The 27,724-nt window shown below is 47.3% G+C and overlaps 1 protein-coding gene across 1 annotated transcript; it reads right to left on the bottom strand.

Annotated features, from left to right (window-relative positions):
- Positions 1-424: 424 nt before the first annotated feature.
- Entpd3 (ectonucleoside triphosphate diphosphohydrolase 3) lies at positions 425-27,708 on the bottom strand. Its single transcript, XM_059267184.1, has 10 exons — positions 27,669-27,708; positions 24,172-24,299; positions 14,942-15,059; positions 13,337-13,487; positions 11,009-11,168; positions 10,015-10,248; positions 8,365-8,637; positions 8,113-8,223; positions 7,042-7,179; positions 425-1,900 (listed from the first exon to the last, which is right to left on the bottom strand). Exons 1-10 carry the CDS (start codon positions 27,706-27,708, stop codon positions 1,664-1,666), a joined length of 1,590 nt encoding a protein of 529 aa, XP_059123167.1. The 3' UTR covers positions 425-1,663.
- Positions 27,709-27,724: the final 16 nt, after the last annotated feature.

Genomic DNA, 27,724 nt, shown 5'->3' with positions numbered 1-27,724 from the left:
ATTCAGTGCTGGAGGAGCCTAGAAGAGGGAACCAGACCCCGGGGGACTAGAGACACAGACAGTTGTGAGCTGCCATATTGGTGTGGGGAACTGAACCCAGGTCCACTAGAAGAGCAGCCAGTGCTCTTAACCAATGAGCCATCTCTCCAGCCCCTATTTTTATTTCTCATTTATGCATCAAGACCCTGTCTCAAAACCAAAACAAGGGCAGGGGAGATGGCCAGTTAGTCAGTAAAAGACATGCAAGCTTGAAGAGCTGTGTTCAGTACCCAGAACTCAAGTTAGTCAATAAAAAATAAAACATAGAATCCCAGCACCGAGGAGGCAGAGACAGAGCTACATAGTGAGACTCTTTCTTCTTTTTAAAAATACCATCCTATCTCCTTAGGAGAAAGGGCATCTATATTTAACAAATACACATTACAAAATAAAAATAAGAGTTTATTCCATATGGTGTCCACAACCAGCCATACGAAACAGCGTTGATCTGTAGCTTGTAGCAAATGGACTTGCTCAAGCCCTTTCTTATCCCACTTTGGAGGTGAATATTCCCAAGACTGCCTTTAGTTTCCCCCCAAATCAAGATGTGTAGTGGCTGCTCAGGGAGAACTGTAATTGGGGTAAGTAATTGGTCAGAAATTCCAGACTGGGGTGTCTTAGGGCAGGATTGAGTACATGTGAGGGTGGTGGGGAAACATATGCCATGATGGTAGTGGACAGGCAGCCTGGAGCAAGAGCCTGCCGGGTCAGTGCAGCCGACTGGGTGTGATTTAGAAGAGGGCACAGCAGTGTGACAATTACATAAGGAGGAGGATGCACACCGAATAGCAATCTCATGACCAGAGTCCCAAGTGCGAATTCCACGATGAGAACAGCTACTGTGTTAGGGACTTCCATGTGTCCTGAGCTCCAGAGTCTTCTGAGGCTAGGGATCCAGCTCAGTTAGTAGAACACTTGCCTAGCATGCATGGAGCCCTGGGTTCTAGCCCCAGCACCCCATAAACTGAGTGTAGTGACTCATATCCATAACTGCAGTGCTCAGGAGGAGATCAGAAGTTCAAGGTCATCCTTGGCTACATAGTGAGTTGGAGGCTAGCCTGGGCTACTTGAGACTCTACACTATCATCTTCCCCACTAAATGATACATCCTACCAGTTAGGGAGCTTAATGCTTATGGGATTGCTAAAAGAAAGTATCAGTGGCTTGAGCTGGGGCTGGACTCAAAACTAAAAGACAAGAAGGTCTTAGAAAGGATCTACAGGACAGCATGGGTGAGATGTCCCAGTCAGAGCCTTCATGGGTGCCTTGCTAGGAAGAATAGTGAGGGAGAGAAACTGGAAACTGAGCCCTGTGGTCAGTTCGTCCACATTAAATGATTATATTTTCAACTTCCTATGGAGTGAAGACCCTGACCTTGACTGCCTGTGTCTCCTTGATTCCCAGTGGACAAACAATCAGGTGGGGAGGGGTTGCCAGGGCAACTCTCACTGGGTAGTTGAGGGGCTCCTAGGAGGTGTTCTGGCAGGAACCAGTAGCTGAGAGGCACATGACCTTGGCATTTAACCATGGAGCAGGTCCAAGTGGCAGCCACTTTGCTTACACTGCCTGGTGTCATTCTGGAGGGTTATAGGCAGCCTCAGGCTCCAGTTGCTGCTTGGAAGGCTCAATCAGAATCCACTGCTTGGTCGAAGGCATTCTCAGATCGTCCCTTTGTCCTGAATGCTGAACACAGATACAAAAGAAATGCCAGGCACAGCAAGGCAATGGCCGTGAAGAAGGCCAGGACTCCCATAAAAACCGGTGGCTGTATGGGTAGGCGGATCAGCGTACTTCCAGCTGGGATCTGGTTGGTCAAGCTGAGCATGTAGCCTAGGGACCAGGCAATGCTGCTGTTCCCCACCTGTTGAGGAGAGCAATGGCTCAGTTCTCAGGCAGAGCTGCAGGCTGGTTCCAGCCTACACTACTGTTAGCCCCATGGGGCACTCTGAAGAGAACTATGGTCTAAGAAGTCAAGGGTTTGCCTATGTTCCGATACTGCACCACAGCCACAAAGAATTTGGGTCCCCCCTTCAGTACTGCAGACAATCAGAAAACTGAGTTCCCTACAAGCCCAGCTAAGCTGAGGCACAGTCCCAGCAGTGAGAGCATCCCCATACTGAAGGGAGACAGGCCGTTTGTGGTTAAGGAAGGAAAGGGTTAGAAGGCCTTTACTCAACCCAAGATTGATTCCTAGGAACAGCATGCCCCCCAAATGAGAAGCCCACTGTGTTCATTTCTTCTGGTAGGTCCATTTCCCTTCCTTTCTCTTCCTTCCCCTCCCCTCCCCTTCCCTCCCCTCCCCTCTCCTCCCTTTCCTCTGCCTCTTTTTAAATACAGGGTCTCATTAGGTGACTCCTCCCAGCCTGGAACTCACTCTGTAGACCAGGCTGGCCTCAAACTCACAGAGACCCTCCTGTCTGCCTCCCGAGTACTGGGATTAAAGGTAAACACCACCACATCTGGTCTTCTATCTGCTTTTTTACTATCACATTTTGAGGCTGTTTTTTTTAGGCATCTCCATATTTTGAGTTTGCAATCTTGATAGTGAACCAAATTTATCATCTGTACTCTTAATCTCAAGTGATGCTCTTCTTCAAAATTGTTTAGCTAGATACTAAATGACAGCACTGGTTTCCTCTGTGGGTAGTATTTGCCTGTTATTCATTTATTCATATTATACTTCTACTTTGTGTGTGTGTGTGTCATCATGTGGACATATGCATGCCACAGCATGCATGTAAAGATCATAGATTCTCTCCTCCCACCATGTGTATCCTAGAGTGGGATCAACTTAGTTAGTCCTGGAGGCAAGTGCCTCTATCCACCGAGCCATTTCACTGGCCCTTTGCTTGATATTAAAAAAATTTTTAAACTTTCAATTTGTATATTATTTTTTAACAACTTTATTTTTATTTTATGTACATTGGCATTTGCCTTCATGTGTGTCTGTGTGAGGGTGTCAGATCTTGGAGTTATAGACAGTTGTGAGCTGCCATGTGGGTACTGTGGATATCGTTCTGTATAAATAAAACACTGATTGGCCAGTGGCCAGGCAGGAAGTATAGGCGGGACAAGGAGAGAGGAGAATTCTGGGAAGTGGAAGGCTGAGTGGGAGAGACACTGCCAGCCACCGCCATGACAAGTGAGATGTAAGTTACCCGTAAGCCATGAGCCACATGGCAACTTATAGACTAATAGAAATGTGTTAATTTAAGATATAAGGACTAGATAACAAGAAGCCTACCACGGCCATACAGTTTGTAAGCAATATAAGTCTCTGTGTTTACTTGGTTGAGTCTGAGCGGCTGTGGGACTGGTGGGTGACAGAGATTTGTCCTGACTGTGGGCCAGGCAGGAAAACTCTAGCTATATGTGGGTGCTGGGAAATTGAACCTGGGTCCTCTGGAAGAGCAGTCAGTGCTCTTAACCACTGGGCCATCTCTTCAGCTCTATTTCTTAAACTTTTAATTTGTATATTATCATGAGATACAGGCTGGTCCTGAATTTACTATGTAGCAGAGATGACCTTGAACGCCCAGTCCCCATGCTCCCACCTCCCCAGTACTGGATTATAGGTGTTTGACACCAAGCCTGGCTAGCACAGGATGTTACAGATCTTCAGCACATGTCAGAATCCCTTTCCAAACCACCCCCTTTGTTCTTGCTACAATGACCCCAAGCAATAACCAGAGAAGCAGCCTGGCTTGTTGAGTTTTAAATATCTGACCATGTCTGTCTCATAACTGAACTGGTAATCTTAGCTTCCCAGGCTGACCTCAAACACACTTTGTAGCTGGGATGACCTTGAACTCCTCATCTCCTGCCACCCGAGTGCTGGGGCCTAGGGGTGTAAAACCAAGCCTGGTTTTGTGGGGTACTGAGGAAGCTAGGGTTCTACCCAGGTACAATGTATGTTAGATGACATTCTACCAACTGAGCCATAGCCCAGGCTAAGCCTTGTGACTGATGATGTTGATGATTTTGACTTCTAATGTCCTGCTTTAACGATCTCCATTAGTGCTACTTCCCTGAATTCATTTTTCTCCTTTCTTGCCTCAGATGGTATGTGTGTGGGGGGGGGGGGGGGGCGGCGGGAGGCGGGGTGGGTAAACGGTTGAGTGCAGACTGCTGTTGCAGAGGACACAAGTTCAGTTCCAGTACCCACACCGTGGGGCCCCAACAGCCCTTCATGCTCCAGCACCTGCACTCATGTACACACACACACACACACACACACACACACATTTAAACATGGTATCTGTGTTTTATTTGACAAGATGAGACTCCTTGTCTGTGCTAAATACTGTATCCTACCAACTCCGTCCCCAGCTGCTATCAGGTAGTGTGTTTTCTATCCTGGGGCTGGATGGATAGATTTTTCTTATTTTTTTAATTAATTTTTGGGGAGACAAGTATGCATGTGCACAGCTGTGTGTGTGTATAGAGGCCAGAGGTCAACCTCTGGTGTTCCTAAGGAGCTGTCCACCTTACCTTTTAAGACAGGGTTTCTCAATGGGCCCTGGGGCTCAATGGGCTGGATTGGGCTGGACTGCCAGCAAGCCAAGGGACCCTTGTGGCTCTGCTTCCCCAGAACTGGGACCACAGGCACACTACCATGCCTGACTTTTTCTAACATAGATTCTGGGGATCGAATTCAGGGCCTCATGCGTGTGTGACAAGCACTTAAACTGAGCCATCTCCTAAACTTCTTCTTCTTTTTTTTTTTTTTCTGATACAGCGTCTCATGTAGTTCAGGCTGGCCTTGAACTCTAGATCTTCCTTCCTCCACTTTCCAAGTGCCAGGCTCACAGGCTCACAGGCTCACAGGCTTACAGTTCCACAGTTTCACAGGTTCACAGGGTCACAGGCTCACAGGCTCACAGGCTCACAGGCTTACAGTTTCACAGGGTCACAGACTCATAGACTCACAGACTCACAGGCTCACAGGCTTACAGTTTCACAGGGTCACAGGTTCACAGGGTCAGAGTCACAGGCTCACAGGTTCACAGGCTCACAGGCACTAATACCTGGCTCTTCTTTTTTCTTGAGTGTTACTTTTTTTTCCTAAAAATTGTTCATTCTTGCTTTCTATATTTTTGTAGTATCTCCTGGGTCTATTCTATTCTTATTTGACTATTGTCTTTAAAATGTATTCAGTGCTTGTGTAGGAAATCCGGTATGTTCCCTTTTCTTTCTCTCTCTCTCTCTCTCTCTCTCTCTCTCTCTCTCTCTCTCTCTCTCTCTCTTTTTAGTTTATCAAGACAGGATTTCTCTGTATAGTCACGGCTGTCCTGGAACTCACTTTATAGAACTCACAGAGATCTGCCTCTGCCTCCCTGAGTGCTAGGACTAAAGTGCTAGGACTAAACCACCACCTGGCTGTTTACATTTTTTTTTTTCTTTTTCCGGAGCTGAGGACCGAACCACCCAGGGCCTTGTGCTTGCTAGGCAAGCACTCTACCACTGAGCTAAATCCCCAACCCCTGTTTTCAGGGGGTTCTTATATGTAACATTCTTATCACCCATCTCTCTCTCTCTCTCTCTCTCTCTCACACACACACATACACACACACACACACACACACACACACACACACACACCATGCCCTGTGTGGCAGCATCTCAGCATCCCAGCACTCAGGGGGCAGAGACTGGCTGATCTTTGGGAGTTCAAGGCCAGGCTGGTCTATATGAATTCCAGGCTAGCCAAGGTTATATAGGGAGATCCTGTCTCAAGAAACTAGACTGTAAATAGATAACCCCTTGGCCAAGAGTGAATTTTTTTTTTTTTTGATTAAAGGAAAGTAAAATTTTAAACATTTCCAGTGTGTGTGTGTGTGTTTGAACATACATGAAACAATGAAACAGCACCTGTGTGGAGGTCAGACAATAACTTGCAGGAGTCAGTTGTTTTCTCCAATATGTGTTTTGGGGACTGACTCAGGTCATAGAGCTCACTGGGAAGTGCCTTTACCAACTGAGCCATCTGGCCAGCCCCTGGAAGGAAATTTAAACCAAGAATGTCTCCTCAGCGCAGAGATCTCCATTCTAAAATGTGCTTGGCAGATGATTGCACTTGCTAGGAAAGGACTCAGCACATAGGCCACCAACAGTCCACACCTCCAGACATCCTCATATTTTTTTTGTTTTTTTTTTTAGATGACTCAATTTAACTTACATGAAAATAGACAGTCCCAGGCTTAATTCAGGATATTGATTGGATTAATCTAATTTTGCCAGAGCTGGTACTGGACAGAACGGCTCCAGACATCCTGCAGGCTTTATTCTAACTATTCCTGAACTGAGAACATCCTATGGGAACTGGGGAACACAGTTGTGACCAGACAGATTCACATGGCAAGTCCTGCCTGAAACAGCTGAGTTTCCACTTCCTAAACATCTTAGTCACTAGGCAACATCTGTCCAGCTATCTAGCTATCATCTATGTATCCATGTGTCTAATGTATTTGTCCACCTCTGTCCAGTTATCTTTCAACTATCTGTATCATCTATCACCTACCATTTTACTATCCACCCACCCATCCAATCTATCATCCATCTAATCTACCTATCATCTATCATCTGCCAATTACCATCATTCTATTACCGAGACAAGAAGGCCTAAGTTTTGTCTGTAAACACAGTGACTTCAGGTTACTTTAAAGAGAAAATTCTTATTTAATGAGAAGGAGCTAATGTGAGCCCCTCATGCCCTCAATGCTGTATTTTACATTGTCTTTTGTATAACAGAGAGCACTTAACTATTCTGTTATAAAACAAATTATAAGCCAGGAGTGCAGGTGTACATCTTTAATCCTAGTACTTACATAGTAAGCTCCAGACCAGGCTGGGCTACATATTCTTTCACTTCTTTTCCTGGGGTGTTCACAGGTGACCAGCAAGATTAGGTCATCCTTTAACCTTTGACCTCTCTTCTACATCCATGCATATAAACCTTTCTATGGCAAGGAAAAAGAGAAAAGGGTTTGTGCTTTGACTTACTTCCTTCTCAAAGTGTATCTTAGGCCAAGTCTCCTCCGTGAATTTGTATCCGTTCACGAGCAGGTGGTAGATGTAGTGGGCTGAGAAGCAGTAGGACCGGGCGTACACCTCGTCAAACCTGGGAAGCAGGGACGGGAGCTGGAAAGGAGGTAGAGACACCTGAGAGGGCAGCGGGCAGGTGAATCCCAAAGTGTGCATGTGGGAGCACTGGAGGGTGACAGCAGTGTTTCGGAACCCATCACTGGGAATTCCATGGAAATGACAAATAACAGGATTGCACAAGAACCAAAATATGGAGCCAGTGTTGCCCATAATCCAAAGGTCACGGAGGTTATCTACACCACGTGCAGCTTCAACCTACCATGCTGTTCTCTTTCATTTTTTATTTTCAGATAGGGTGTCATATAGCCCATGCTAACCTTGAACACACAATATGCACATACGCACATAGACACACATAAATGCATAGGTACACACATGCTCACCTATGTATCACATATATATCCGTGGATGCATTACAGAACACTGTCCAAGAATGGAGTCGTGTGGAGGGAATTCTGAGTGCTCATAAGGAGACTCCAAGAAAACCAGACAAGAGTCTTGTGACCTCAGTGTCTTCAGAACACAGAATTGTTTTTGGAACTTGTTTTCATGCTCCCCACCAGGTGTAGTGGAGAGGAGTGAGTTTATTTCATGTTATTCATCACAACTGGCCGTTGTTATTTATTTACATGCCTCTATGGAAAAACATGTTTTTGCCACATGTGGCTTGTCTTTGTGATTGTACACTTTACTCAGGTGACTTTTCCTAACCCTCGGAGTACAAATTATTCCGATGCTCTGAATAAAGTTGGCTAGTCCACCTGATTTATCAGCTCCATTCTCTCAGGTCCCACCACCACTAGAGGGGTAATCACATGCATATACATAAAGAAACACATCCATAAATATATGCACCCATACATGTTCACACACACACACACACACACACACACACACACACACACACACACACACATTCTGCAACACTGTTTGTCCTGATGCTCACTCACTCTCTTTTCTGATACTGACCTCCATCCAAGTGTGTCTGCAGAACTCCCAGCTGCTGCTGTTGAAGGAGGGAAGGGAGAAGCTTCCGGAGAGGTTTAGTGCACTGGCCGTGTAATAGAACCCCGCGAATGCCTGTGAGCAGGACAGAGGAGTGTGCTATGGAGCTATCTGGGGAGGGAATAAAGACGGCAGGGCAGAGGAAGGAAAGGGAGGGAGGGGGCACTCCCCGGGGGTGCAGAGGCCCCCCACCTGCCAACTGGTCTTTGGTCTCACCACAAATGATCCTTGAACCTTGGGCTGGTAAACGCCATCAAAGGAACAAGCATCTTGCTCCTGGCAAGCTTTGAAGTCAAACACAGAAGCCACTCTCTTCCTGCACAGCCATGGGTCTCCTGTTCCTGTGAAGGTGACCTTGTCACTGGGGCTGTAGCTCTCCGGCCTCTGCTTCTCAGTGCACAGGCTGCCGAACACGTGGCCCAAGTCAAAGGTGGTGCTGTAACCCCGAGGGTAGCAGGGGTTGCTGATATTGGTTCCAGTGGGAGAGTTCTGGAGGGACAACGGGGAAGTGTGAGACGGAACAGCTTCCTTCTGGAAGATTCTCCCCACCACTACCCTGCAATGCCAAAAGAGAGGCACAGTGCACACTGCTGCCAGAGAGCGGGAATCCTAAGAACCTTCTCAGGTGACCTGGTATATACATGTATAAAACAGGCAGGTGAATCAAACGTTGGCTGATAATAAAATTTATAAAGATTTATTTTAAAACAATTTGGGAGGGCAGGGAGATGGATGGCTCAGTCAGTAAAGTGTTTGCTGCTCAAGCTTGAAGACCTGGTGTGTGTGTGTGTGTGTGTGTGTGTGTGTGTGTGTGTGTGTGTGTCTCACAGGTGCATATATGTGCACACACCTGTGGAGGCCAGAGGTCAATGTTAGGTGTTGTTCCTCCAGTGCCATCCACTTGGTTTTCATTTCTTTTAGTAAGTTGTTTATTGTTGTTGTTGTTATTATTATTGTTGTTGTTGTTGTTGTTTATTTTTATTATTATTTTGAGAAAGGATCTCACTATGTAACCCTGATTTGCTTGGAATCACTATGTAGACCAGGCTGGCCTCAAATTCACAGAGATCCACCTGCCTCTGCCTCATGAATGCTCTGATCAAAAGTATGTGCCTCTCCACCTAGGCTTTTTAAGTATTTATTGTGTGTGTGTGTGTTTGTATGCATATGTACACATGCACATGTGAGCATCTGGGTGCTCACAGAAGCCAGAAGAGAGTGTGCAATCCCTTGGAACTGGAATTGTAGGTGGTTGTGACCACCACATGGGTGCTGGGAACTGAACTCCTGTCTTCTGGAAGAGCAGCCCATCCTCCAACTGTTGAGCCATCTTTCCACTCCACACCTTGCTTTTTGAAACAGGTTCTCTCACTGGTCTGGAACTGGCCCAGTAGGACAGACTGGCTGGGCAGCAAGCCCAAGGGATCTGCCTGCCTCTGCCCCAGAGCACCCACATCACCATGCTGGCCTTCTCTCATTATGTAGGCTTGGCTGGCCTGGAGCTCACTATGTAGACTGGACTAGCCTTGAACTAACAGAGATTCTCCTGCCTCTACTTCATAAGCGCTGGGATTAAAGATGTGCACCAGCACACCTGGCTGTGCCTGTCCAGGGAATCCAACTCCTGTCCTTACGCTTTCACAACAGGCTCTTCCCCAACTGAGCTATCACTGAAGTCCAATCCTCCCTAGTTTTTCTTACATTTGCTGCAAGTGGTTAATCCAACAGAGGAGGAAAGGGAGACAGGAAGAGAAGAAGGGAGAAGAGACCCAGGATCCCATGAGACTATGATGTTATTTCTATCTACTCTACAGACTGGAGTGAGGATAGACACTCAAGGCAGACCTCCGACCTCCCACTCAGTACCTGCAGAAGAATCGCCAGGAACTTCTTCTCTGCTTCGTTCCGGCCATAACACTGGAAACTGTGTGTGTAGAGCGTGTACGTGTAGCCATATAAGGACACCTGCACCGTGTCACTGGCATTCGGCTCCATCTTTTCTTCTGACACAAAGGATATCTGGGTGGAGGCGCCTCCTAAATCCAAGGCTCCTGTGGTGTCTACTCCGTGCGGGTGAACCCACATGTGCCACAGGTTCCTCTGCACGGTGGGGAAAGGAAATGAGAAGAAAAGGCGAAGACACGGTCTCCACTCGCAGGGCTCTCCACCCAAGCTCCAAGTCCTGCTGCTAGGAAAGGTGGCAGCACTCAGGGCGGGCGCTCTCCTCATATGTGAGGGATCATAAGCTAAATCAGTAACACAAATGCATGCAGCTCACAAGCTGTGTGTCACATAGAGGGCCTGGTTGTGTGCTGCCCCACACACCTGCAGGGAAATGTGTCCCCTGTGTCTATGGCCTTTCAGGGTGGAGTCTCGTGAGATTTCCCAAAGATTAATCATGCCAATTAATTTGAAAATTCAAAATATACTTGTGGGGGAATCAAAAGTCTAGTCTGGGATGTGGTCTCAACGTCCTCTGCAGGGAGGGGACAGTAAGGAGGCCAGGGGTATAATGAAGACTCCTCCCTGGGGATTCTAGACAAAGATTGAGGACTCTAATCTCCAGGGGATTATAAGCCTCCTGGAAGGGTCATCCTCAAGCTACCCTTCTAAACATCCGAAGCCCAGGGTTCAGTTTAGATCCCTCCCAAATTTCTTATGACCGGCAAAGTGATGTGACTTCTCGCCTCATCCACGCATTTGGTTCAGTATGTAAATGCCTTCCTGAGCTGGTGTCCCTGAGTGCTTCCCATTGCATTACCTGGAAGGAATGCCCCGAGCAAGGACCTCCACCTCAGCTATCACCCACAGGGACAGGGTAAATGGTGAGATAAGAAACCATGCATTTCTTTCCACACACCTCCAGGAAATTTCCCATTATATAGTTGGCTGTAATCCATCCATACACCCCTTCCTCTTGCCCAGAAATGATTTGAGCACCCCTAAAATCAAAAGGCTGGGACTTGAAGTAGCTTTGGATGCTCTCAAGGACTTCATGAGCTGCTGTCTCATTCTGCAACCTATGCAAGGCACAGAACACAAGAGACTGAGCATCGAGGCAGGGTGGGTTTCCCATCAACTCCCAGCCCATTCAGTAGATAGCTCTCCCAGGGCGGCTGGGAGGTGGGGTGCACTTGGTTACCTGCAGGACTGCCAGGTAGGAGAATAGCTTCTGGTGGAAGCCCCGTTTGTCATTGCCCTCCCCTGCCCCAGCTGGTCCTTCTGCCAGGAGGTAGGCAATCAGAAAGACTCCTTTTTAGTTATTTATTTATTTATTTATCTATTTATCTGTCTATTTATTTATTTATTGTGTATACAGTGTTCTGTCTGCACGTATCCCTGCAGGCCAGAAGAGGGCACCAGATCTCATTACAGATGGTTGTGAGCCACCATGTGGTTGCAACATTGAACTCAGGACCTTTGGAAAAGCAATCAGTGCTCTTAACCTTTGAGCCATCTCTCCAGCCCTCAGAAAGACTTCTTATCTGTTTTGCTCTGGCTCAGGTCAGTGGAGGACGTAAGACCGGAGAGGGCACTGCAGTGACCTACAATCTCTGGGGGCATCATAGAAAGGAGCCTCATTTATCCAAAAAAAAACATGAGCTTAGAATGGAAGGGGAAGGGAAAGGCTCAGCCTTTGTATTCCTTGAAAGAGTTTCACCAGGAAGGGACATGAATGTCTTCATGTCCCTAACACCAGCATGTGACCCTCAGAGGCTTGACAGCAGAGTAACACCAGGTTATCCAGGCACAATGTCATCATAGTTCCTTTCTGCCATGTTATCTTACAGAGCAGTAGTTCTCAACCTGTGGGTCGTGACCCTTTGGGGGGGTCAAATAACTCTTTCACATGGGTCACATATCAGATATCCTGCATATCAGATATTTACATTATGATTCATAACAGTAGAAAATTACAGTTAGGAAGTAGCAACGAAAATAATTTTATGGTTGGGGTCACCACAACATGAACTATATTAAAGGGTCGCAGCTTTAGGAAGGTTGAGAACCGCTGCTCTAGAGAAAGCTCACATAGAGGTAACTCTCCCTTTGTTAGTGGGGAAAGGAAGCTGGGTGCTTGGTTGCTCAGTGAGGGAAGGAGGAAAAGGCCTGGTTGCTTTAGGCAATGGTAAGGATAAAGAAACATCCAGAAAGGTCCTACCCAGCAGCAGATGCTCTGGGGTTCTTTACGTGATGGTGTTAAAGTGCCAGGCTTGCCTGGTCCTTTCTCCTGCTGGGATCATGAGCAGGGGACCTTACTTCCAACACCCTGAGCAGCTTGTACCCTGGACAGATTACATTCCTTTTTTTTTTTTTCTGGAGTTATTTTAAAAATTCTATTTCAAGGTCAAAGTACTACTACAATGAAGAAATGGAGACAGCTGGAGATGTAGCTCACTGGTAGAGCACTTGCCTAGCATGTGCGAGGTCCTGGGTTCAATGCCCACCTCAGGAAAACAAAACAAAGCAAAAACAAAAACAAAAAAGACATTAAACTTGGCATGGTGACTCATGGTGACCTATAATTTGCAGAGGCAGGAGGATAGCTATAAGTTCAAGGACAGCCTGGGCTACATAGTAAGTTGCAGACTAACATGGACAACAGTGTGAAACCCTATCTTAACAAAACAAAGATTTTACACACACACACACACACACACACACACACACACACACACACACAAATATTATATGTCCCTAGGATCAATGTCATGTTCTACAGCTCAGCAGGAACAGTGGATGGAATGAGATGTTTGTTCCATAAAAACTCCAAAGGCTTTGCCCTGGGTGAGGACTAGACATTGCATTAGCTTACAAAGGTCTCTGGAACATTCTGCACAGGGTAGAGCCTACGTGGCTAAGGGCTGAGCTTACCACAGAATTTAACTGACTGTTTACCCATGCCAAAAACAATAACTATTCTCCAAGGAAGTACAGGATACCCGGTGATCAGATGTCATGCCAATCTGACCTTTTCTAGACTTCTTGGTAAAATCACCACAGAGAAGGAACCCAATTTTAGAAGTATTTCTTTCTTGCTATGAAAATAATAGCTAAAAGTTTCCCAGCCATCAAAGCCTACACTTACAGCAGAATATGGGCTTTTTTCTCTTGGGCTTGCTCCCAGAAACAGTGACATGCTTGGCTGTTTTGGTCACATGGGCTGCTTTGTGCCTTTAGTCCTTACCTCAGCAAGCGCATCCCAGCTGTGGCTCCCAGGTAAATGCGGGTGGATCCATGGAGGTGCTCCGGGACCTGTTCCTTGACCTTTAACATGCACTCCTCAAAGGCCTTGGGGGCATCTTGGGGATTATTCTCATAGCTGGAGATTCCAGATCCTGAAGAGCAAGCAGTCAGAACTCACTAGCTTTCCTTAGAACAAACAACAGTAAAATAGACTTTTAAATAAAAAGTTGGGGGATGGGGAGATGGTTCGGTGATAAAGTACTTGCAATGTAAACACAAGCACCTGAGTTCTGTCCTCCAGAACTCAAGTAAAAAGCTGGGCGGGTGTGATGGTATGTGCTTGTAATCCCAGCGTGGGGCGCGGGGCGCGGGGGTGGGGGGGGTGGGGGGGGTGAGTGGGGGGGAGACTTAAGTGAGTGGCCCCTGGCAGGATGCCTGTGGTGCAGTAGATCTACACAAGGAGGATGGTACTGGACTCAGTGGGAGATCCTACCTCAAAAAAAAAAAAAAAAAAAAAAAAAAAGAAAGAAAGAAAGAAAGAAAGAAAGACAGGAAAGAGAGAGGGAGGAAGGAAGGAAGAAAGGGAAAGAGAGATAGAGGAAGAGAATAAAAGAAAAATTAAAAACCCTAGGTGGATGGTACTTGAGGGCTGATAGCCAAGGGAGTCCTCTGGCTGCCATAGTCATGTGTACGTGCACACCTCTGCTACGTGCACACCTCTGCACCCTCACGGACTAGCTGCCCCTTGGAAGGAGTTCTTGGCAGTCTGGATGCTATCTGTGACTAAGGGCCAAGATGGATTCACAGAACCCTCAGAACACCCAAAAATGAACCATCTTTCTTTGGATTGATGTTGCCTCAGGAATCCATATATACTCTTGAGGGATCAGAGACCGCAAACTCCAGCTGAAATGACATACTAGAAGTCCGGCAGCTGTCACACCCTCGAGGACACGTGGCTTCTCCAGCACTAATTTGGGTTTCTGTTTTCTCAGAGTGGTGGCCAGCCACAGGGATGGTGAACCCAAGCACATCCCAGAGGTCTAGACCCTCAGGGCATCCTCAGTGGGTATCAACCCTTGCCTCTGTTGGTGGTCTCCGTTTAAGTGTCTGTAGCTCTGGCTGCTATGGGAAAGTCACCCTGAGTGGCCTGTTTCCCAGCATACGTGTGTGTGTGTGTGTGTGTGTGTGTGTGTGTGTGTGTGTGTGTGTATGTGTGTTGTCTGTCTGTCTTGGTGTATGTGCTGTGTGTATTCCTCTCCTACAGCACTGCCTACTCTACAAGCACGTACCACCTGGCTTTCTCACATCATCCCATGCAAACTGGGAGCTGGAAAATTTGCACAAGAAAATGTTGAACCCTTGCTTACTGCTCTTATCGCATGGAGCAGGCCCTTTATTTCTCACACACAAGTTTCATGATTCCCATCATCACCTAGGAGAACGCTGCAGCGGGGAAATCTCAGCCCATTCACTGCCCCTCACATCCCCCCAAGGTGGAGGGCTGGGATGGAAGGGACTAAGCCAAGCTGGCTCCACAGATGGGCAGCAACATGGTACTTCAGGCTCTCCTGACCCCCAGCCCAGGCCTCCCTGCCCCCTTTACCTTTCACATTGCATTTGAAGGTTTGGCTGACCACTCCTGTGTTATTCTCCTTTTCTGCTGGCCACTGATACACGTAGACAGTGGTTCTGGAAGAACCAGCATCCAGCACAATTCCATACTGAAGGGAAGAGGAAAAGAGTTGGAAGCAGGCTGGGCCCTTCCGAGTGCTCATCTCACTGTGGACCACTGAGACGAGCACTCAGATGTCAATTTATTCTTGGAGAATTTCATACATGCATGAAATTATTTTGGTCATATCAACTCCTAATTCCCTCTCCAGCTTTTCCTCATTATGCCCCCACCCCGTAATTCTGTCTTTTCATAGACCACTGAGTCCAGTACCATCCTTGTGTGTAGGTATAGGGACATCTACTGCACCACAGGCATCCTGCCAGAGGCCACTAACTAAGAAAACTGACCCTCTCTCTCTTCCCGGCAGTTGTCACCTGCCCATAGCTCCTCAGCTAGGGTGGAGCCCCTGGAACCTTCCCTTCATCTATGTTGGATGTTGACCAGCTTGTACGTGTCGTGTGCTGTGCCACCGTGAGCTTGTGAGTGCAATGGCTCTGATGTGCCCAGAGGACATCACTTCTCTGCAGTGCTCCTCCCCGTCTCTGGCTCTTACAATCTTCCACCCCCTCTTCTGCAATGTTTCCTGAGCTATATTGGGAAGGGGTTTGATACAGATGTCTCATTTAGGGCTGAGTACTCTGTGGTTACTCATTCTCTTTACTCTGACCAGCTGTGGACCTCTGTATTAATAGCTGTCCACCACAAAAAGAAGCTTCCCAGAGAAGGATTGAGAGCTGTGCTCACCTATGAGCGCAGATGTATTTTGAAGGCAGCTTGATACTATGTCCATTTAGTAAAATAGCAGAAGGGGGAACTGCTGTGGAATGATTCTCTTGCACACTGTAAAGATTTGTCACTAGAATTAGTTTAATAAAATGCTGACTGGCCAGTAGCCAGGCAGGAAGTATAGGTGGGATGAGCAGACTAGGGGAATTCTGGGAAGAGGAAGGGCGGAGTCAGGAGTCACCAGCCAGACACAGAGGAAGATGAGAATGTTGTACTGAGAAAAGGTACCAAGTCACATGGCTAAACATAGAATTTTATGGGTTAATTTAAGCATAAGAGCTAGTTAGTAATAAGCCATTGCTATTGGTCGAGCATTTATAAGTAATATTCTTAATTAAGATTCTGAGCCAAGTACTTGGGAAGCAGCTGCCAGAATGGGGAGCAGGTGGTTGGGACAGGAAACTTCCACCTACAGAGAACCCTGGCCATATTAATGCACATGCTTCATTTAGGTAGGGGCAGATCAAGACGAGAGAACTATTTGTCTCCAGCTGCAGCTCCCTGGACTCTGGGGAAGGGATGAGATGAGGTGGGTAGGCTCTCAGTCTTGGTCGTGCTTGGGACTCCCCTGGGGAGGGAGGGAGCTTAAAATGCCCAGTGCTGAGGCTCCACACCAGACCAATTAAGTCTGAATTTCTAAGAATAGGCACAGTAACTCCTCCCCATGTAATTCTAATATGTAGATGACTTTGAGAAGCGAATGTGAAGGAGGTGGTAAACAGTAGCTGAGCACCCAGATCCCGGCTCCATCCAGACCCAGGGATAACACTGGGTCTCAGTGAATGTCCAGGCTTACTGTGGAGATAAACAACCAAAAGAAATTGTGGGAAGACACCATAGGAACTTCACACAAGGAAGAGCCATGTTAGGATTCCCATCAGCCCTCCGAAGGAGAAGTACACACGATTAAGGGCAAAAGAGCAATGTAATATTGGCAGCTGCTCCCCCTGTGGTAACACGGGTGTGAGCAAGTGGGCTGGCACCAGGGAGCTATACCTGCAAGCCCAGCCACTCAACCCAGACCAAACTGGACTATCAATGCATGTTAGGTGTGGAACTAGGGATGCTGGCCTAAGGCCAGAGTCAGCTGGGGCACCCAGGGGGCTTCAGGGGGCAGCCTTCCTCCTATTTCTTGACTTTTAGTCTAGCTTTTCTTGACCTATGGGAGAAGATGAAGCTGGGTCCCAGACAGGATGTTGCACATCCCCCGGGAGGTGGTGGCGCACGCCTTTGATCCCAGCACTCAGGAGGCAGAGGCAGGCGGATCTCTGTGAGTTCGAGCCCAGCCCAGGCTACAGAGTGAGTTCCAGGACAGGCTCCAAAGCTACACAGAGAAACCCTGTCTCGAAAAACCAAAAAAGAAAAAAAAGAAAAACTCTTAACTCTCTTGCCTTAGCCTCCTCTGTGCCAGGATTGCACAGGGGTGCCACCATGCCTAGCTACAGTTATGTATATATGTATATATATATATTAAAGATTATTTTTATATATGAGTATTTGCCTGCATGTATGTGCACCACACGCACACCTAGTGCCCATGGAGACCAGAAAAGGGTGTCAGGTCCCCTGAAGGTGGAGTTACAGATGGTGTGAGCCACCATGTGGATGCTAGGAACTGAACCAAAGTCCTCTGCAAGAGCAGCCAGTGCTTTTAGCCAGTCCATCTCTCCACCCCAGTTACGTTTCTAAATCAGCGTGGGATTATACTGTACATTTGTACACAGGATTTATGTGTTTAATGGTCTTCCTTAACAAGTCTCCATGGAATCCTCCCTTCAGTAAACCAATTTGAATAGTTCATCATGTCTTTTGTGAACTACAGAATGATTGACATAAGCACCTCTCTGGTCTAGGCCTGCAGGAGCATTCCAGGTCTCTTCTGTCATGAGCCCCAGCTCCTGGGTCACACCTCTCTAGTCTACTGAACTAGAAAATCAGTGGTGTTGGCTCACGGACAGCTCCTTAACCTCAGCCCTTCAGCCTGATGAATCTGATAGGGATCCTGACAGGACATTCCCGTGGCAAACAAGGCTGGCTTTGTTCAGATCTGTCCCAGGCAGAGACTCCCAGTGAGATTAAAGGGCAGGTAGAAACTGCAGCCAGGCACTGAAGAGGCCAAGGCCTCTGGAGGATCAGCCTGATTTCTCCCCCTCCCCCTACAGAGGAACTGATCACCACCCCTGTCACTGGCCCTGCCATGCCTGGTGCCAACCCACAGGGGGAAAAAAAAAGAGTTCGGAGAGACTGAGAGGAATCTGCCGTTCCCCAAGTCTGTTTTCAAACCTTCAAAAAGGAAGCATGCATTCCCAGAGTGTGACGCCTCAGGACTGATCCTAGGATGAGATTGGAAGGAAGGTAGAGTATCCACTCTTTGTAACTCCAACTGGTACTGGGCTTCTAACAGTGTCTGGACTCCCCAGCACCTGCTGGTGGGGGAACAGGACCCAGCTCCGCGTCTAACACCGACCCACCTCATTGGCATATGTGGTGTCTGTGCATGTGTGTGTACAGTAAGTGTTGATGGTGAACATATGTGGTGGCCAGAGGCTGACATTGGGGGTCTTACTCTATTACTCTTCACCTTATTTTTTTAAGATCTATTTATTTTTATTTTATGTGTATGGGTGTTTTGCCTGTATGTCTGTGTGTACCATGTGCATGCCTGGTACGTGGTACACACAGGAAGTCAAAAGAGGGCATCAGATTCCCTGAGTCACAGATGGCTGTGAGCTGCCATGTGGGTGCTGGGATTGAACAGAACCCTTTGGAAGAACAGCCCGTGCTCTTAAGTGCTGAGCTCTCTCTCCAGCAGCTCCACCTTGTCTTTAGGGCTAAGGTTTCTCATTGTACCTGACACTCACCAACTGCCAAGACTAGCTGGCCATCTCCACCTCCCAGGGCTAGAACTGGGGCAGATGCCACTGTACTTCGTCTTCACCCTTGTGCAGCACCCCTCCCACCCCCCCAGCCATCTCCCCAGGTGCCCACATTCGCAAAGTGGAAAAAAATATTTTAACCCATATTTAGAGATTATTTGCTTAAATCACTGGACCCACTGTGGATGCTCTGATGATAAGGGGGTGGGAACTAGGAGGTGATGGGTTATTTATGGGCAGTGTGCTGTCAAAAAGGAAGCATGGCTTGAATGTGGTTCTGGTGACACATCCAGTGTGTTCCTCAAGGCATGGCAATATATGCCCTCAACTCCAGCACTTGGGAGACAGGAGGCAGGCCGATCATTGTGAGTTTGAAGGCAGTCTGGTCTACAGAGTAAGTTCCAGACCAGCCAAAACTACACAGAGAAACCTATCTCAACAAACAAACAAAGAAAGAACAGAGAACAGTCTTCTACTTTTTCTTCTTTTGTTTTGTTTTTCTGTTTGTTTTTTTCAAGACAGTTTCTCTGTGTAGCCCTGGCCATCCTGTAACTCGCTCTGTAGACCAGGCTAGGCTAGTCTCAACTCAGAGATCTGCCTCTGCCTGCTAAGTGCTAGGATGAAAGGCGTGGACTACCAAAGCCTAGCTGGAACAGTCTTTCATAATGAAGCCGGTGGTCAACATTTGAATACTGCGTGGTCTTCTGCTGAAAGCAAAAGTACAGGTGACAGGTCACGGGTCGTGAGGGTCACGGGTCGTGAGGTCAGCCGTCTTAGATTTGTTACTAGCACTCTCAGAGGAGGGGACAGTAACAGACTTCTGAGCAGATGTACCCTAGGAACTAACTTTACCTGGTATTTCAGTAAGCCTTATTGCCTTCATACGGCTAGTATTAATCATCCTATTTGACATGAGAACAGACTGAGGATTAAGCCGCAGCAACTCTCAGACCCGTCGGTACTCAGAGTCCCCAGGCGTCACGGAGTCCCAGGAAATCAAGTTTGATGAGACAACTGTGGAGTAACAGGCCTAATGTGCTGTGATCAAATACTGCCTTTGTTTGGATAGAAGATCCTTCAGACTACACTCCAGGAGCAAAGCTGGCTCCGGGCAAGGTAAACCAGCCTGTGTTGGGAGGAAACACTTATACACTTCTTGCTGCCTCAAAATCAGAATAGCATGGTACCAGAAATCTAGGAGACTGGGCAAGGCTCCCTGAGGGCTAGGGGGGATGACTTTCACCCAGCCTGCTCAGTGACTGTACTTCAGAGAACATCAGTAGAGCATGGGCATGGGAACTAAGAAGCCTGTGATCTTCTACTTGGCCAACTAACGTGGCCGTGGCCGAGCAGCTCTGAGGGGAAGTCAATCCCTGAACCCTTAAGACTCTTCAGGACCCTCTTCAACGGTGACAACCAGTGGCTAAAACAGGGGAGTGGCACTAGGGTATTGGGAACAGACAGAGAAACCTCAAACATGGATGGCCATGATGGGAGAGAGGGAGGGTGAGAAAACTCTCAAAGGGAAGATTTGGGAATTTGTGGTAATAAAGCAGGTGGGGGGCCTGGGTGAAAAAAACCAAGAGTGATGACATCACGTTTACTCTTCAAGCTTGCCAAGCAGGTCAGACCAGTCATGCAAGGAACTGGGGACACTGCTGACCCTTGATTGAGTTTTTCTTTAATGCTTCTGCTCTTAAACTTGCATCAGTCAAGGTCAGGCAAGTCAAGGCTGGATTTAAGAGCAGGTGTCATACCCTTTCATGGGGGCAACAAACACTTCGGGCACAGGTGAAGCTGTGCCTCATAGCCCACAGCCAGCTGCACGGAAGCAAAACAGGGCTTGTGGCATGAAAACATAAACACCACCAAAGCTATAGGGCCCTTACAGTCATTCAGCTGCACCCCTGCAGCACTCTGCCCTACCCTGCCATACCATGGAAAACTGAAACACAGAGGTCTCTCAAACCTAAGCAAAGCTGCATGTGGGGCTCTCTCTGCCAGCTGTCAGTCATCTGCCCTGCTTCTGCCCAGAGCATCTGTCTCTTCTCACATTTCATCCGCCCACTCAAGCAAAATGGACCATCCAAACCAGGCAACTTCCTGTGCCCTGCGACTGTGGCCAGGGCCAGCAGCTATTCCAAAAGAATCTCTCTCTCTCTCTCTCTCTCTCTCTCTCTCTCTCTCTCTCTCTCTCTGACAATATGTAGCCCAGGCCAGCTTGGCTTGTGAGTGCTGGGATTATAGGTATATGCAATCTTACCAGCTGTTCAGTAAATAGTAATGACACGCTCCATAAGAATATAAAGTACAGTGTGACACTATGCAAGCCAGCGACAGCCCTCTGTTAGTGCAGTGTGACACTATGCAAGCCAGCGACAGTCCTCTGTTAGTGCAGTGTGACACTACGCAAGCCAGCGACAGTCCTCTGTTAGTGCAGTGTGACACTATGCAAGCCAGCGACAGTCCTCTGTTAGTGCTAGCATGCATCACGCTGTCCTTTTACTCAGCTGGCAGCACCGTGGGTTTGCTGGCAACAGCATCACCACAAACACATGCATAATGAGTACAGTAATGAATACTGTACCATGACGTCTGTCTCAATTAGGGTTTCTATTGCTGTAAAGAGACACCATGACCAGGACAACTCTTACAGAGAAACTATAGCTGGGGTGGCTTATATCTTCAGAGGTTTAGTCTATTATCATCATAGTGTGACATGGTGGCATGCAGTCCTATATCTTGGCTTGCAAGCAACAGGAAGTGATCTGTCTCACTGGGCGTGGTTTGAGATAATATGAGACCTCAAAGCCCATCTCCACAGTAACACACTTCCTCCAGCAAGACCACACCTACCAACAAGGCCACACCTCCTAATAGTGTCACACCCTTTGGGGGCCATTTTCTTTCAAACCACCCCACAATGTCACAATAGCGCCCTGTCACTAGCTGACAGGAAGTTTTAGCTCTAACTCCTACAAGCAGCCACCTTGAGGCCACCTCTCAGACCAGCAGTTAAGAGACCCTGACTTAAGGATCCAGGCACCACAGCACATTCTAGAAAGGGGAGCACAGGCTCAGGGTAGGCATGTCCTGTGGAGAGATACTAACATGAAGTCAAGTTAGAGCTGGTCCCTTTGAAATGTGGGGCCCAGGTATGTGGCTACAGTTACAGCATTCCAAGGTGGTCCCGGTCCTCCCTCCCATCCCCCACATCCCCCAGCTCGACAGGGCTTCCTGCATCAGGGCGCCCCGCCCCTTCTTGCTCCCCGTGCTCCTGTGCTGGTTGGATTGGTTGTCAACTTGACTCAAGCTGGCGCCATCTGAGAAGAAGGAACCTCAGCGGAGGAACTGCCTCCATCAGACCAGTCTGTGGGCATGTCTATTGACCATTTTCTTGATTCTTGGTTGTTTTCTTGATGTCCGAGGGCTGCCTTGAGCTCCTGCCCTGATTTCCCTTTAGGATAGACTGTAAACTGAAATACCACTCCTACCCCCATGCTGCTTTTGGTTATGGTTCCGTTATCATGGCAACAGAAAGCAAACCAGGGCAGCTCCCACAGAGATTCTCCTCCTGGACTCCATTCAGGGTCAGGGGAAGCAGGAGGAGGGAAGAGAGCCTAGCCGTGGGAAGGGAGGGCTGATTTCAGTTCCGGTCTGGTCTTGCGACTCACTAGACAAATGTCTGTCTCTTTGCAAAATGGTGGTCAGCCAGTGTTGGCACTGCCACCTCCACAGTTGGCACGAGGGTTAAGAAAGACAAATTGCCCTGTGTGAGGTGGTGCTCACTCGAACAAGCAGCAGTATAAGAAGTGTGAAGACAAGGTATGATCTTTGTTGCAGTCCTGACTTTTCATAGTTTGTAGAAAAAGGCAGAGCCATGGAAAAACAGCTTCTCTTGCCTCAGCTGATGCCTTGGGCAGGACCATTTGCTTTTCTCTCATCATAGGTTAAACATTTTTTCCCCTTTACATTCTTCATAAGGACTGAGATTTCTTTTAAACATTTTATTTTATTTTTAATTACATGTATATGTGTATATCTGTGTGTGGGTATGTGCATGTAAGTACAGGTACCCCTGCAGGCCAGAAGAGGGCATCAGATCTCCTGAAGTTACAGGAGGTAGTAGGTGGCTCAACATGGGCTCTGGGAACTGAGCTCAGGTCTTCTGCAAGAGCAGGAAGCCCTTTTTATCACTGAACTCTCTCTCCAGCCACCGAGATTTTTTTATTGTTGTTTTGTTTTTCAAAACATGGTTTCTCTGTGTTAACAACTCTGACTGTCCTGGAACTCACTTTGCAGACCAGGCTGTCCTTGAATCCACAGATATTTGCCTGCCTTTGCCCCTCGAGTGCTGGGATTAAAGGTATGTTCCACCACCACCTGGCGACCACTGAGATTCTTAAGTAAAATATTCCACACCTTTAATTCCAGCACTAGGGAGGCAGAGACAGGTGGATCTCTGTGAGTTCTAGGCCAGCCTGGTCTACATAGTGAGTTCCAGGACAGCCAAGGCTGTGTAGAGACCCTATCTCAACAAACAAACAAAAATAACAAAAAACCACCACAATGAAAAGATCTTACTCCAACCCATCCAAATACCAGGCAAGGCTGCTCATGGAACCCCAGGTAATATTACTTCCTTATGTTTTGAATCTGTCTGCTCCAAATACAGCCTTGAGCAGTTGCTGGTGGCAGAAGATGGAGAAAAGACATGAGACCAAGTGTAACTACTAAAGGAGAGTCAAATAACCCAGCTGAGTGACTTTGCTCCCTAATGGAGCCTCTTCCAGCTAAGAAGACTTCGTACATTTTTAATGATCCCCAAACCTAACAACAGCATGCAGCAGAGACACTAAGTGGCCTTCAGAGCCTAAAATATTACCGTTTGGGGTATTACATAAAATGTTTGCTGACTGATTCCCAAAATGACTGCAGGGCTCCCTGAATCATCACTCCTCATCACTCTTCATTTCAAGGCCCACCCCCTACCCTACCAGCCATCTCCCCAGAGTGAAGGCCAGCAATCAAGCACCAGGCCATTTGGGGATGAACTCAGAGAGGTCACTGGACCTATATACAAAGTCCTGATGGGACTGGAGGGGCCATACACATGTCTTAGACAAGAGAAATGGCACAAATACGGCTCAAAGAGACTTCTCAACACTTAAAACCAGGAGCCCATGTCTCCCCGCTGTTCACTCATGATCAGATTGCATGCTTTCCAGAAACTGATTGACTAGTAAGAGCAGGCACTATACACATGCAATTCTTGGGTACACATTCTATCTTTGTATCCTATAGTAGAAGTCAAAGCAAGGCCACCCAGTCCCTGGAAAAAGTGTCACTCCTCAATCTGCACCTCGAACATCACAAGCCCAGCACCCCCTTCTCGATGGGTCTCATATTGCTTTCTCCAGCTGGAGGCAGGGAAAGAGAGTTTTCCTTTAAGTTATGGTTTTAGGATGGCTGATGCTGTGGCCCATTCTGGCTTACCTTCAGCCCTGGAGGGAGGACCTGAGGGTGATGGATCTGGATGAGTGTGAGTGTCACAAGCACCACGACGCTCACAAGCAAGACTACCAAGGTGACGATGGCTGGAGTCCGGGAGAGGGCCCTGAAGCCTGCAGTGGGAAGCCAAACATGGTGACCTGAGTTCCAACACCCAAAAGCTGTTCTTTGACCTCTATATACAGGACACACACACACACACACACACACACACACACACACACACACTCACACAGGTAAATAAATATGTAAATGTAAAATGAAAATTTTAAATGCAGATTGAAAATCTGGGTTTTCAATTGGGCAGTGGTGGTGCACGCCTTTAATCCCAGCACTCAGGAGGCAGAGGCAGGTGGATCTCTGTGAGTTCAAGACCAGCCTGGTCTACAGAGCTAGTTCCAGGACACCCAGGGCTACACAGAGAAACCCTGTCTCAGAAAAAAAAAAAAAAATCTGGGTTTTCTACTAAAACATGATATGATTCTTTGCTTAATCTCAGTGAAAGGAATTAGAACTGTGGATCTTAGCAAATGGAAATGATTTCATTTATACAAAGCTATAAAGTGAGGCGGGAACACATAGGGAAGAGTGGTCTCCTGAAGGGTTGGGGCAGGGGGCTCATGGGAAGGAAACATGGGCGTTTCTGCAGTGGTGGACTTGCTCTCCATGTGCACAGGACTATGGGGTGTGGGGTGCCTGTATTTGTCAAAACTCACCAAGCCCTTCAAAATCCTTTGGGGACAAACTTGAAAATCAATCGAACTAGCTTCTTCTGTACAATTCACCTTTTGAATTCTGTAATTCTCTCTCTCTCTGTTTTGTTTTGTTTTGTTTTCTTGAGACAGGGTTTCTCCGTGTAGTTTTGGTGTCCTGGATCTTGCTCTGTAGACCAGGCTGGCCTCACAGAGATCCGCTTGGCTCTGCCTCCCAAGTTCTGGGATGAAAGGCATGCACCACCGCCGCCCAGCGAATTCTGTAATTCTTAATAATTGCATACATGCCAGGCCTGGTGGCACCCAGCATTCAATAGGCAGAGGCAAGATCTCTGTGAGTTCAAGGCCTGCTTGGTCTACATAGAGAGTTCCAGGACAGCCAGGGCTACACAGGGAGATTCTGTCTCAAACAAACATGAAAGAATTGTATACACAATCCTAAAACATGTGCGTTCAGAAGGTGAGACTACCCAATTCGGGAGTACAATGAAAATCTAACCATTTCTCTCTATACCAATTATATGTAGTGTAAAAAATATAACACCTAGTTAATTAAAACATTGAAGTTGGCTAGGCTTGAAACTACAGGCCTATAATCATAGTACTCCAAAAGCAGAGGGCCCAGAGTCAGAAGAATCAGTAGTTCAAGTCCAGCCTTAGCTATGCAGAAAGTTCAAAGTCAGCCTGGGCTGCCTGAGACCCTGTACTTTAGAAAAACAAACAAACCAAACCTTGACTAAATAATAGGGCAGTGGTGGTGCACACCTTTAATCGTAGTACTTGGGAGGCAGAGGCAGGTGAATCTCTGAGTTCAAGGCCAGCCTGGTTTGCAAAGCGAGTTCCAGGACAAAAAAAGTCTTGGTAAAATACTAAGGCATAAATACAAATGGTGCCCAATGGCTGAAATACGATATAATTATAGAAGATGAGACAATATCAATATTTCTCTTGAAATTGGCTGCTTAAGTGCAAATTAATTAAAATAAATAATTCCTCCGTCATATTTCAAGCGTTTGGTCCCTCAGTTGGCCCTGTGGTTGCTGTGTAGGATGAGGATGCTACAATTTCAATTCCATCACCCCACCCCCTCAACAGCCATGGGTGTATTCTGCCCTATTCCAGAACGTTCCCAGACTATGATTTACTTCCTCTTTATTTCTAGATTTTTCCTGGAAGAAAACAAAGGCTGCATGCACCACCTTAATCAAATTAGTTGCAGCCCATATCCAATTGCATTACCTTGCTTGCGGCTTGGAGAACAGGGGTGGGGATGGGGAACTCCTGCTTGTCAATATAGACAAGTCATAGACACTTCCTGATGTCAAAGGTGGCCACCTAATCCCTTCCTCCTCTCCCTTGTCGGGAGTGTAGCTGGTATGGTATCCATGGAAGACAATTTGTCAGTATTTACCAAAGCTCAAACATGCCCACCACCTGACCAAACTGCACTTCTGGAAACCCACTCCACTTAATCCACAAATGTGAGGTGACTTATGGGTAAGTTACTCATTGTGGAGGCACCCATCATAAATCTGGAGGAGAACCTAGCTCTGCGGCCTTGAACCTCAGAGCATCAGAAGGGGTCCTGAATCACTCCTCTGTGCTCTGGATAAAACCTACCCAGCCAGACAGAAACAAGTGAATCCACAGAGATGAACTCACTCCTACTTTCAAACCTCATCAGTGTCAGTAACAGGGGTTTAAGGGATTTTTTTTTTCCCAACAAGACATAGTAGAGTTACTCTGCCAAGTTTAATCTTCCGTAGGAAAGAATGTAACCAATTAGCTTGTATGTGGAATGTTACAGTATGTGTGTTAAAATTCCAATGTATTTTGGGAGACATGTTCGATGCAATATAAACCATCTCCTGTAGCACAACTGCTCTTTCCAAAGTATTTCATATAAATTAGTCTTTATGTCCTCAAGTCATACCCTTTTGGAAGTCGAGAATCAGCAGTTTAGGGCATAGCTAAGGGAACCTCTTCCAGGGGAGGGGTGTGTGAAATGTAAGCATTCTCCTGACCACAACCATGGGCTGGCCTCCAGAATCCTTGGGGCTTCAGCACTTTCCAAGTGAAAAGCTATGATTACCTTCAGCAAACACTTACCCAGCAAAAAAGCTTATTACAAAGTGAACAGACTAGGCTAGGTCTCATTCATGAAGAAATACAGCCTAGAGCTGTGCAGTAGTTAGGGCTGGGCAAACACTGTTAATTGCTGGTGCCTACCTGAGCCTGGAGAGGAGGTAGGGGGAGCCAAGGAGCCAGGCTGGGCAGGCTTAGGAGTGTGTGGGAGGGGGAAAGAGGGGGAAGGGGGGACAGACAGACAGACAGACAGACTGACTGACCCACCCGGGAGGGGGAGGGATTCCTGTGCAGCCTATCATATCACTGACCCCAAAGAATGGAGGGTGTAGCAAGCCCTGTGCCAGATGCAACTCTATCCGTTTTCATCCCCAAGTCAACAATACATAGCACACACCTTACACATAGCTAGGTAAGGAAACCACAAGAGCCAAAATAATGGATTATACAAACAGGAAAAACCATTTAAGCCAACATTTGTGTTAGCCCTTGTTTCGTGTGGCTTTGTGGAAAGCATGACTTTATCTGAAGAATGCCAAGGGTGAAACCTAGGTGAGCCACGGCGTCTAGAAACAATGATAAACAGCCATTCACAGGAGGTATGGATGAAGAGCTGCGAACCAAAGCTGGGATTCTCCCGGGATCTGACAAAGTCACGCTGGCCATCCAGTGACTGACACTTACCTGCTTGTTCACACGGCTGGCGGGTCATCACGGTAAACATCTTCTCTCCCGGCTGA

Source organism: Peromyscus eremicus, chromosome 7, assembly GCF_949786415.1.
Source record: "Peromyscus eremicus chromosome 7, PerEre_H2_v1, whole genome shotgun sequence".
Classification (NCBI taxonomy): Eukaryota; Metazoa; Chordata; class Mammalia; order Rodentia; family Cricetidae; genus Peromyscus; species Peromyscus eremicus.
The sequence above is the reverse complement of the archived record's forward strand: the minus strand, read 5'-3'. Positions and strand labels throughout refer to the sequence as shown.